The following is a 12,561-nucleotide window of genomic DNA, read 5'->3' on the forward strand; positions in this document are numbered from 1 at the left end:
AACATGATGCGAGGAACCTGGTTATGGTAAAAAATTTTGAAATGAGCCACACAGGGATATTTAGGTTAATGCATTGAGGCGATAGGCCAGTCTGAACAAATGTGTTTTTAAGGCACGCTTAAAACTGTGGGTGTTGGGGATTAATTGTACTAGCCTGGGTAGTGCATTCCAAAGAATTGTCGCGGCACGTGAAAAGTCTTGGAGACGGGAGTGGGAGGTTCTCATTAATGAGGATGTTAACCTCAGGTCATTTGCAATGACTCCAGCAGCAGTCCACACCTTGTTAATGTCCCCCAAATTTTTGAATGGCCTTTTCATAACAATCCTTTCAAGGTTGCGGTTATCCCAGTTGCTTGTGCACCTTTTTCTACCACACTTTCTACTTCCACTCAACATTCCATTAATATGCCTGGATATAGCACTCTGTGAACGCTTTGTGGAGTGTGTCAATGACAGCCTTCTGGGCATCTGTCAAGTCAGCAGTCTTCCCCATGATTGTGGCGCCTACTAAAACAGACTAAGGGACTTTTCTAAATGCTTAGGAAGCCTTTGAAGGTGTTTTTTTTTGTTAATCAAATTTACTGAGATAATGACCTTTGGGTTTTTATTGGCTGTAAGCCATAATCATCAACATTAACTGAAATAAACACTTGAAATAGATCACTCTGTTTGTAGTGACTCTATATAGTATATGAGTTTCACTTTTTGTATTGAAGAACTGAAATTAACTTTTTGATGATATTCTAATTTTGTGAGAAGCACCTGTATAGCTCTTGGCATAGAGTACACCCATCTAAACAATGTCTTGAAGGTAACTTAATGGTAACAGACATCAAAATTTCTCAGTACCAGTTTTTGAAAATGTCTGTCCCCGGTCTTATTCTGTGCACACACTATTATCAGACTAAATATACTCCCCTTCCCCAGGTCCAGTCCTGAGTATCCACCACTGCTCCTGATGTCTGTCATCTGGAGCTCTGACATAACGTTGGCAGCTCAGCGGCTCGTGCTGTAAACTCAGCAGAGCCCATCTATAGGCTACAGCTCTAACGACATGACATCAGTGCTGCAGATAATAAACTCCAGGAATGGCAGCGGAGGCTGAGCTCTAGACCTGAGGAGGGTGAGAAAAGTTCCATTGTTCTTTAGGTTTTGATTTTACTGCATTTATTGTACGATAACAAATGACCTGGAAACATGATTGTCCAGGGCAGTTATTATTTATTTTATTTTTTGTATTTAAAGGGGTTTTCCCACAAACAAAAGTTAATTTTATTTACTAGATCTTGGAATAATAATAAGTTCCACAGTTGGATGTGATTAAAACAATTGACATTGTGCTGAGATAATCTTATAAATGTGTCCTGTGTAATGGCCGTACAGGGACATGGCCTGATCATACTACAGCTCCTAGGCAGGGGACGAAGCAAAAGAGTATACAGACAGGACAGCACAGGATTACAGCTTATCCTGTGAGATAAAACAGTTTAAAAACAGAAATAATCGGCTGTGATCCCATGCTGTAATTTCTGTATACTCTATTTTGCTTCCTCCCCTGCCCAGGAGCTGTGGTATGATCAGACCATGTCCCTGTACGGTCAGACACAGCCATTACTCAGTACACAGCAGGGGCACATTTATAAGATTATCTCAGCACAGGAACATTATTTTTTTAATTACTTCCAATTGTCGACCTTAGGCCGGGGTCAGACTTGCGAGAAAATCGCACAAGTCTCACACGTCAATACTCGGCACTGCCGCCGGCACTCGGGACCAGAGTGTTCAGCTGCATAGAAATACGTGTAACTGAACGCACCGGGCCCGAGTGCTGGCGGCAGTGCCGGGTATTGACGTGCGAGACTTGTGCGATTTTCTCGCAAGTCTGACCCCGGCCTTATTTTCATTTCATGATCTAGTGAAAGAAATAAACTTTTGTTTATGATAAAACCCATTTAAGTGATGATAAAATGTTGAGAGTATTGTGTAAAAGGAAAAAAAAAATGTTTTGCTTTGTGTTGCAGTATTCTGAGGCCCATGACCTATTTCATCAAACCTGACTGCAATTTTGCTACATGAATCAAATGACCGTACCCATTAAAGTGGTTGTAAGGTGGGTAATTTTTTTTTTTTTTTTTGGTGCTTAAAATGGTTTGATAAACATATAAAATACCCATCTCACCGATTGCCTAGCATTCCATTTCCTGTCCACTCTAATTGCTGGGCTCATTTGCTGTCCTGATTAGGAGGGATGAGATTGCTGCAGCCAAGTAGAATAAGCCCCATACAAGAGACTTGTTAGACTCCATAGCGTGGCCTCAATAACTGAACCGCTCAGTGTACACTAAGGGTATGTGCACACGCTGCGGATTCCGCTGCGTTTCCGCAGCGGTTTTGGCCGCTGCGGACCCGCCACAGCTTTAGCTGCGGTGTACAGTACCATTCAAATGAATGGTAAAAAAAAAACCGCTGTGCTGACGTTGCGGAAAAATCTGCGCTGATTTGCTGCGGTTTTGAAACCGCAGAAAGAATTGACATGTCAATTCTTTCTGCGGAATCCTATCTCCACCATTGTGGAGATGGTGAATCCGCAGGACCAAACCGCAGGCAAAACCGCAGATAATCCACAGGTCTTTTGACCTGCGGATTATCTGCGTTTTTTGCAAAATCCATGCGGATTAATCCGCAGCGGATTCCGCAGCGTCTGCACACACCCTAACAGCACTACAATATTTAACATAAGATTTGACAATGGATTAATGGTGCGGTAACACTTTAAGGATAAATTGACAGCTCCTCTGATTTGATGACAAGATCCTTACAATGTAAACCATTTTGCTTTCCTATCGTTCTCTCTAACTGTATCAGCAGTAATTGAATTCAGCTTGAAGAATTAAAAACTGTTCTTGTGTTTTACAGGTTGCGTAGTGGTTGGAACCGTGGACTGAAAGGAAATTGTTAAATATCTTATATGCGTCTTGCAGCTTTCACAACCTCAGAAATGGCGTGGACTGTTTTTCTTCAAGCTAGAAATTGTATCTCCTCATGGAGGCCAGAAACTGGGCTCCTTTATAATAGAGTGTGCCGGACCTGCATACGACAGCTGTCTGTAGGTTCTGGAGAACAAGACTGTCCACCTCCCGGCCAAAGACATTCTGCAGTAAGGATTGGGTGCGCCTCTGGATTCTGGGGTGATACTGCCGCTTCAGGTACACTTACAAACGTTTTAGCACTTTGTAATGTCCATAGGCTAAATTCTATACAAACACAACATAGATAAAATTTGATGTGAATCTAAGGGTCCCGTCACACCAGACGATGCTCCAACAATCCTGACAACGATACGACCTGGTCAGGATCGCTGGTGCATCGCTACATGATCGCTGGTGAGCTGCCAAACAGGCAGACACACCAGCGATCAGGACCAGCGAGGACGCTGGTATCCAAGGTAAATATCGGGTAGCTAAGCGCGCACGTCGCTTAGTTACCCGCTGTGTACCTTGGATACCAGCGTGCTCGCGCTGAGAGCTGGTATCCAAGGTAAGTATCGGGTAACTAAGTGCGCGGCACTTAGTTACCCGCTGTTTACCTTGAAAACCAGCTCCCATCGCGAGCACGCTGGTATCCAAGGTACACAGCGGGTAACTAAGCGCCCCGCGCGCGTTTAGTTACCCGATATTTTACCTTGGATATCAGCTCCCAGTGTCAGCTTACAGCGCTGGGAGCTCGCTGATCGTTGGTCTCCCGCTGCCACACGATGCGTGCTGACCAGCGGGAGACCAACGATCAAAAAATGGCCCAGGACATTCCTGCATGATCAGCGATACCCGGCAGGGGGGCCCGTTGCTGATGCGTGCCACACACAGCGAGATCGCTGGTGTGTCACAAAATCAGCGATCTTGCTATGTGTGACAGGCCCGTAGGACCTCTAGTAGGGTTGTATTATGGCTCTGTAGGATTCTGTGGCCATATTGTCTCTGTATACATCTTTATTATCTATGAAGGTTTTTAGATTTCTACATATAATTCAGAACAATAGGCACTCATGTGCCGCTGTATAGCAGAGGCCAAAAGGTAAGAAAAGCAACAATTTTCTTACACCATCTACTGACTTTTTCCTTTGCCAGGGAAGTCACTCATAAAGCACTTGCCTATTCATCCATTCCTTTTTTTTTTTGCATGCTTCAATAGTCCTAAGGGAGACTAGAAGCTGCAGTGCTTTGATTGCCTCTGCTACACACAGGTGATGATCAGATCGCCTGTGTGTAGCAGAAATGCTTACTTGCTATGAGCGGCGACCACCGGACGGCGCTTATAGCAATCTGGCAGTGTCAACCATAGAGGTCTGCTGGAGACCTCTGGTTGTCATGCCGACCGATCGGTGACCCACGATCATGTGACGGGGTCACCAATGGGTGGAATTAGTGACACGCTTCCGATAAGCTCAAGTTAAATGCTGCTGTCAAAGATTGACAGCGTCATTTAACTAGTTAACAGCCGCGGGTGGATCACATGGCCATATAGACGGCTTAGGAGGGTTGATCCTACTGACTGGTTCCCTTTAATGACATTTAGATTTCCAAGTGTATTATACATAATGAATAATAAAATATAATTAACCAGAATGTTTTTTTTCTTTTGTACAGTTCCACAGCTTATATATGGGGGAAAGTTGGATTTCTTAGTTTTCGACTACCTGTCTGAAATTACAATGTCTCTTCTGACAGCAGTAAAAGCCAAGTCACCTGTAAGTATATTCTCAGTTGTTAATTAGCTAAAGTCTATGTATAAGATGATGACTTCAGATCTCCACAAATAAACTTGGAAATGACAATGTTATTTATTTTTAGAGCACCAATGGTTCCATGAAGGCATGCATAGAAAATATAGATATAGATTACATTGAACAGGCTAACCATGACAGACTGGTACAGAAAGGAGAAGGCCATGCCCTTGTGGGCTTACAGTCTACAGGATAGTGGGGAAGGAGACAGTAGGTTGGGGTTGTGGTGGTGAGGTGGCAGGGGATCGTTGTACCCTGAAATATCTGGGTTATGTAATATCCCCTGTAGCTGAGGTTTGACTATTTTATTTTGTTCTATATCTCCCTCAATACAGAGGATATTCCCATTTGAGGGTTTGTTCACACAGCGTCTTCTTAGGATGAATCCTCCTGAAAAAGCTCTATAAAGCGTCTCATAATATGAACATAATACAAAGTAATGTCATAACGACTTTGCTATGCACGTATTTTGTCTTGTTTCATTTTGGAAACCCTGAAGCAGCTAAAAGAAGTACGGTAACGTTCTTGGAAGCGGCATGCCCTATACTTTACAGCATAGAGTGAAAGTCGCTGGCGGCAGAGCCGCTGCAAGAGTGATGGGAAAGCCACCAGTGTAGCCATCTCTGGAAAACTCCGCTTTTGGAATGGAAACTGAGCAGAAACTTTGTCTTTGAAGAGTTTCTGCTCCAGAAACTCCGTGTGCACATACTCTAAAACAAGGTGCACACAGAGGTATTTGGGGAGATTTTGGAACAGAAACTGCCCCCACAGAGTCTTTTTTTTTTTTTTTTTTTTTCTCTTCCATGCAAAGTATTGCTTCCACTCACCAGACTGTGCAGACAACTTGTCCCAGTCACTTAAATTACAGGGGTTATTAACCTCTTTTGAATATTTGTAATGTGCTGAACAAAAGCAAAAAGCGTACGTGCCTTCTGAACCCCCCTTCTTTACCCCTCTGAGCGCTGTTAGCCATGGCATCCATGCTACATTGCATATGGCTGCTGTGCTCCTGTGACATGAACAGGGATGGCCGCTGGGACACATCGATGCCGGTCCAGTATGTAAGGTGTCTGGCTTGTTTTTATTCAGCACATTGGGCTGCACCAGTAATGGACAGCCACTTTAATAGGGAACTCTCAGGTTCTGAAGTTATCCCCTACTCACAGGATCGGGATAACTGCGTGTTCGTCACCAAACACGCTGCAGCATTTTTGCACTTTCTCATTGCTTTCTATGAGTGAAAGAATTGACATGATGAAGATTTAAAAAACGCATCAATCAAATTTTCAGGGAAAAAAAGCGTGTGAATGAGATTTCTGAAGTCTCATAGCTTTTGCTCGCACTGTAAAAAGCTACTTTATAAGTTGCATTAAAAAAAAAAGCTATATGTGAACAAAGCCTAAGGAGTCGCACAAAGGAGCAGATAAATCGGACGAGTGCAATGCGAGAAAACGTCACATCGCACTCTGGCCAATGTTATTAAACAACTCCATGCTTCTCTGCAATTTATTTTTTTTCTCGTCATCTCTAATCGGACTGAGGAAAAACTGTCTGGATGCTGTGAGTGGAGGCAAGAATCGGATCACACTTACCAGTGCAAGTCAATGGGTGCAAGAAAAAAAAATTGCATGGCACACGGACCATGCGCATGTCATCTGATTTATTACACACCCATCTCAAAGGATCCCAACATTTCATCAGTCAAGTGCAGTAAATTCACAACCAGAACCCTGAGCGTATATTTTTCCTAATTATAAAACGCACTTGTGTGGTGGTGCGTCTTACAATCCGAATGTAGCTTGCCGGGGGGGATGTTGTACGGATGCCAGCTGAGAAAAATCGCATCTTACTTGCAGGACGCTCGTCCTACTTTTCTGGATCAACGTCGGACTGTTTTTTTTTGTTTTTATGGACATGAGTTTGTGCAGAAGCGACTCCAGCTGCTCCAATAAAATCACTGATATTTGTGGTGTAATTACGAGCGAGAAAGAGGAAATGAAGAAAGTCCAAGGAAAAAACACATTGTGTGAATGACATTTTAGAAATGTCATTCATTTTGGTGTTCCTGTAAAACACTGCATTTTTTTTTTCAAATGACAAAAATGTATAAAAAACATATGCAAATTGCCTCTTCAGAGTAAAAGAGGACTTGAACTCTATAGCGCCACCTGTTGGTAGTAGCGATCCTACAAGTCACAATCAGCCCTTTGACGAGTCTTGTAATATGACTTATGATAAAAGCCAAATCAGAATCTCAATTTGCAGACACGGTGTTTCGGGCTATTGGCTACCAACAGGTGGCGCTATAGAGTTCAAGTCCTCTTATTCTCTGAAGAGGCAATTTGCATATTATTTTCCCAGAGGAGCATTGCACGGCGAATAAGCCTCCTTACCTTGACAAGCCCGAGCTGGCATGTCACTCTCCACAAGTATAAACCATACCCCTTAGACCTCAGTCCAGAGCCTCTCACCTAGCCAAATCAGTTCTCATACTTTGCACTGACGAAAGCCAATAGCTCGAAACACCGTGTCTGCAAATTGAGATTCTAATTTGGCTTTTATCCTAAGTCATATTACAAGACTTGTTAAAGGGTTTATTGTGACTTGTAGGATCGCTACTACCAACAGGTGGCGCTATAGAGTTCAAGTCCTTATTTTTCTCTGAAGAGGCAATTTGCACATAAAAAAACAAGTTTTTAATTTTAAGGTTACATTCACACATCCAATTGACATGTCTTAGTGTTTTTTTGTTATTTTTTTTTCCTTAGACAACACATTGAACCATACGTACATCTGTTTTAAAAAGTGGTCAGTATCTCCGGTCTGTGAGAGCAAAGCCGCTTCTCCTCTGTTTTGCAGATCAGATTCAGACATTAAAGGCTATGGTGATCCATATAAAACCGACAGATCATGGAATGTGTGAGTGTAGCGTAAAGCTGACCTTAAACGTCAGATGACTGTCGGCCAAACGATGCTTCGGTGAATCTTTTGGCAGACTGCCAAGTTAGCCCACTGTCCCATACACAGGAGTATTCATATGTTCTCTATGAGAAAAGACGATGGGTGACCATCTCTGGGAGTACAATGTGATCGGCAGTCCGAAATCGAACATGCGTGATCCGTATATCTTGAACATCCGTAGACCATCAGCTGGATACGTTAATGACAACAAATTCAGCTGACATTAGTGCAAAATAGTATACAAATATTACAGCAGGGAGTCAAAGATGTTTTTTTTTTTGTTTTTTTTTTGGTAAAACATTTCACTGCCTGTTTATAAACAATAGTTTACCTCAAAATAAAAATTATTTGCAAACCCCTCCTGTAATATTTATATGCTATTTTGCTTCCTCCCCTGCCCATGAGCTGTGGTATGGATCAGGCCATGTTCCTGTACGGTCAGACACCGTCATTACATAGTACACAGCAGGGGCACATTTATAAGATTATCTCAGCACAGGAACATTTTATTTAATCACATCCAATTGTGGAAATTATTATTATTCCAAGATCTATTGATTAAAATTAACTTTTGTTTGTGGGAAAACCCCTTTAAGCCTGTACCTTAACATTTTTTTTTCTGCTTACAAAAATCTGATGGGTCTGATGTAAGAAATGCATTGAAATGCTAGCTCTATTTTTTTTTTTTTTTTCCTTTCTTTCATATTGCAACATAAAATCATTTGGACATTTTGCACATTAAATGCCCCGTCTCACATAGCGAGATTGTTAGCGAGATCGCTGAAACGTCACAGATTTTGTGACGCAACAGCGACCTCGCCAGCGATCTCGCTAGCGATCTCGCTACATGTGACACATAGCGGCAACCAGACCCCCGCTGCAATCTCGCTGATCGTGCTCGAATGTCCTGGGCCATTTTTTGATTGTTGGTGTTCCGCTGGCCAGCATGCATTTTTATGTTTGATGCCGACGAGCGACCTCGTTGGCGACTCAGAACTCAGGGACGCAGGCGGGAGTCATCAGAATAGCTGCTGTGTGATATGGTCCCAACCACCGCCGAGATCGTTATATGGATCGCTGGATCGTTGCTGCGTTGTTGAGTAGATCTGTCTGTTTGACAGCTTACTAGCGACCATTTAGCGACGTACCAGCGATCCTTACCAGGTCGTATCGTTGTCGGGATCGCTGGTGCGTCGCGTAGTGTAACGGTACCTTTAGTTTTTGATCACCCTATTAAAAAAAAAACTTTTGATGTTGGTCATTGTGGTCTCAGGTGCTGAGGTGGCATCAGATTTTCATAGGTGTGTAAGAGGCTGTAGGTGTCCAGTATAATTATGTTCTGATAAGATTGCTTTGTATTTGCAGAGCCTAGGATTTACTCCAGACTTCGTACACACAGCTATGGCCCCATATCTGAAAGACCTTCATAAGTCAGGTATTTTCTATCACAATCACTTGTTAAATAATATAAGTAAAGAAAAAATGATTATTATTCAGCATTCAACATGATTATTTCATTTTTTTATTTTTATTTTTTTTCAATTTTATGTGTATTAATGTGTCAGCAGGTTTTTGCTATGTAATCTGACATCAGCACGAGGTAGGGACAGAGGCCCTCTTTCCAGCTATGTATCACGTAGTTTTCTTTAAAAAAAGCTCCCCCATCTTAATATATTGCAATAATTATATTATACAATGATACATTTTGCCTTTCTACCCAGTTAATTCTTCTCTTTTCTCTGCTCTTTGTAGAAACAGGAAGTCTATTTCCTGCATGAGTCATCCCTGCATAGGTCATCTCCTGACCCAGTTCTTCCACTCCTCCCCCGCCAGGAACTTTTGGAATGGTGACTCATGCAAGGAAAAGTGACTTCCTGTTTCCACATAAAGCATTTTTTTAGTCTTTTTTTTAATCAAGTGATGTCATGATGGAAAAGAGAAGAATTAACTGGGTAGAAAGGCAAAATGAACAATTGTAAGTACAGTGCCATATAATATGTTGACTGCACTATATTAACCCCTTAGCGACCAATGATGGATCTATCCGTCATTAGACGCCTCCCCCTGTTTGGTGTGGGCTCATGATATGATCAGCTAACATGTGCCGCTAACAGCCACAGGAGGAATTGTGATCCTTCTGCGGCTGTTAACCCTTTAAATGGCGCTGTCAAATGCGGACAACTGCATTTAACATGAATTTCCGGCAATTGCGCCAGAAATCCGCCCATTTGGTGACCCCCGGCATGTAATCGTGGGTCACCGATCGTTTGGCGTGACAACCAGAGGTCTCCTGCAGACCTCTATTGTTTTCACTTCCGGATTGCTCTGAGCGTCACTCGGTTGTCGGGGCTCATAGCAAGTGAGGTATTCTGCTACATGCAGGCGATCTGATCATCTCCTCTATGTAGCAGAGCCGATCTGGTTATGGCAGCTTCTAGTCTCCCATGGAGACTATTGAAGCATGCCAAAAGTGGAAAAAAATGTTTTTAAAAATATAAAAGATATACAAAAGTTCAAATCACCCCGCTTTTGGTCCATTCAAAATAAAACAAATAAAAAAAAAAAATCAAACATGCACATATTTGGGCGATTCTGAACTCGGCGATACCAATCTATCAATAAAAATAAAAAGGATTAACCCAATCGCTAAACGGCGTAGCGACTAAAAAAGTCAAAACACTAGAATTAAGTTTTTTGGGTCGCCACGACATTGCATTAAAAAGCAATAACAGGTGATCAAACGATTGTATCTGCACCAATATGGTATCACTAAGGGTGGTTTCCCATTAGCGTTTCAGGGCTCAGCGACGGTCTGCGCACGGCCGCCGCTAATCCCCGCCCCCTGCCGTGCCTCCTCCGGTAGCTCCGCCTACGGGCGTATGACGCTGCATGCGTCCTGCGTCCCCTAGCTTTATCACTGTGGACGCAGGCCGTGCGCAGTATGCTTTTGGCGGCGCATGCGTCCTTTTGACGGTGCGCCGACCAGCGCCAAACGCAACCTGTTGCAATTTGGTTGTGTTCGGCGCACCGTCAAAAGGACGCATGTGCCGCTAAACGCATACTGCGCATGGCCTGCGTCCCCAGTAATAAAGATGGGGGACGCATGCAGGCGGAGCTACCGGAGGAGGTGCGGCAGGGGCGGGGCTTAGCGGTGGTCGTGCGCAGGCCGTCGCTGCGCCCTGAAACGCTAATATGAAACCACCCTAACAACGTCAGCTCGGCAAGCAAAAAATAAGCCCTCACCCGACCCAAGATCATGAAAAATGGAGACGCTACGAGTATTGGAAAATGGCACAATTTTTTTTTTTTTTAAGCAAAGTTTGGATTTTTTTTTTCATCACTTACTGTAGATAAAGATAAAAAAGAACCTAGACATGTTTGGTGTCTATGAACTCGTAATGACCTGGAGGTCAGTTAAAGCATTTAGTGAACCTAGTAAAGCAAAACAAAAAAACAACTGTAGGATTGTACTTTTTTTTTTCTTTTTTTTTTTTTTTTTGCAGTTTCACTGCACTTTAAATTTTTTTTCCCATTTTCCAGGACACAATATGTTAAAACCAATGGGGTCTTTGAAAATTGCAACTTCTCTCGCAAAAAAACAAGCCCTCATATGGCCATATTGACAGAAAAATAATGGCTCTGAGAAAAAGGGTAGCAAAAAATGAAAACGCACAACCAAAAATACCTCCAGTAATGAAGGGGTTAAGAGGATAAACATTTTGAAGGAAGTACTTCTTTACTGCAATAGTTTTGATTAGAAACACAGGTTTTCTCACCTCCACACAGTACCATAGAGAGAGAAAGAGAGGATCTGCCCCCAGGGACTGGGATTCCACAGATTTAAAAGGCTCTCTTCCAGCTTCAGTGGTTTCCTGTCCTTGGAAGGAGACCAAATAGCCCCTGGTGCTGCCAGGAGATGGTTGGTACTTGCTTGATTCCCCGTCCAGGGAATGAATAGTGGCAGGTAGGCTGGAGCAGTCGCAGGGGTTCTATGCGTGATGTACAGCTGGGAGACCGCTTGTAGCACAAGCTGTCCCTTCCCCTGCTTTGCACAACGGCCACGGTGGTGAGCTTCTGTTGACCCGTAGCATTTGACGTCCCTTCCAAGAATGCGGCCTGCTGGGGTGTGGTCGTTCCAAGCGTGGGGTATTTGAAAAAGACAGGGCATGACGCACCTCTGGAGTTGTAAGGAATAGTGCATGCCGTGTACCCGCAGCATGCTTGCAGGATGGAAGAGGACAACTCGTTCAAGAATCCTGTTGATGAAGCACCTCCAGCATACATGGTAGTTTTGTGATTTTTGGGGTGGGTAGGTCACAAATACCCTGCTGTCCTCTGGGTTTAATGCTTTCCCCTTAAATGTGTTTTGTTTAAGGACAGACTTAAAGTGCAGGTAAAAACAAAGAATAAGGAATGTGCACTTTGAAGAGCTAAACTGTTACCATCGTATGATAAGAACCTGTGTCAGCGATGCATTGAAACCTTTGTCAGAAGAATCCTCATCACTTATAAAGACGCAGAAAGCTGTAAGGTCAAAAACTCAAGGGGCTCAGGAGTAGGGGCCCTTGTGCTATAACAGGAACACAAGGATGTTCCGACAACTAAATGGAAGATGGGGGCATTAGAAGGATTCTATTTGGATGGCTCATCCTTGTCCCCCTACTCGGCTGATAATGAAAGCCGCTAGTGTTTACCTGCAGAGGATACAGATAAGGTAGTGAAAGCAATTAGGGCCACAATGAAGATTGAGGACATTAAGGAACCCAAAACTTTACAGGATGTGATATTTGGGGAATTGGAGGTGCGAAAGCAGAAATGCT

General features: G+C 43.2%; 1 protein-coding gene across 3 annotated transcripts in view; it reads left to right on the plus strand.

Moving 5' to 3' along the window:
• Positions 1-12,561, plus strand: part of LOC141090646 (uncharacterized) — a 149,856-nt gene that overhangs the window by 25,258 nt on the left and 112,037 nt on the right. For all 3 annotated transcript variants that reach the window (XR_012232418.1, XM_073576400.1, XM_073576401.1), the window contains 4 exons: positions 2,022-2,110; positions 2,917-3,206; positions 4,644-4,744; positions 9,107-9,176. Coding sequence is in view for 2 of the 3 variants with exons in the window: in XM_073576400.1 (XP_073432501.1) it covers positions 2,969-3,206; positions 4,644-4,744; positions 9,107-9,176 (409 nt within the window). In the remaining variant the exon portion in view is untranslated. The remainder of the gene's footprint in view (positions 1-2,021; positions 2,111-2,916; positions 3,207-4,643; positions 4,745-9,106; positions 9,177-12,561) is intronic.

The sequence above is a fragment of the Dendrobates tinctorius genome, unplaced genomic scaffold (assembly GCF_039654945.1).
Source record: "Dendrobates tinctorius isolate UK_male_01 unplaced genomic scaffold, ASM3965494v1 ptg000008l, whole genome shotgun sequence".
NCBI classification, from domain to species: domain Eukaryota; kingdom Metazoa; phylum Chordata; class Amphibia; order Anura; family Dendrobatidae; genus Dendrobates; species Dendrobates tinctorius.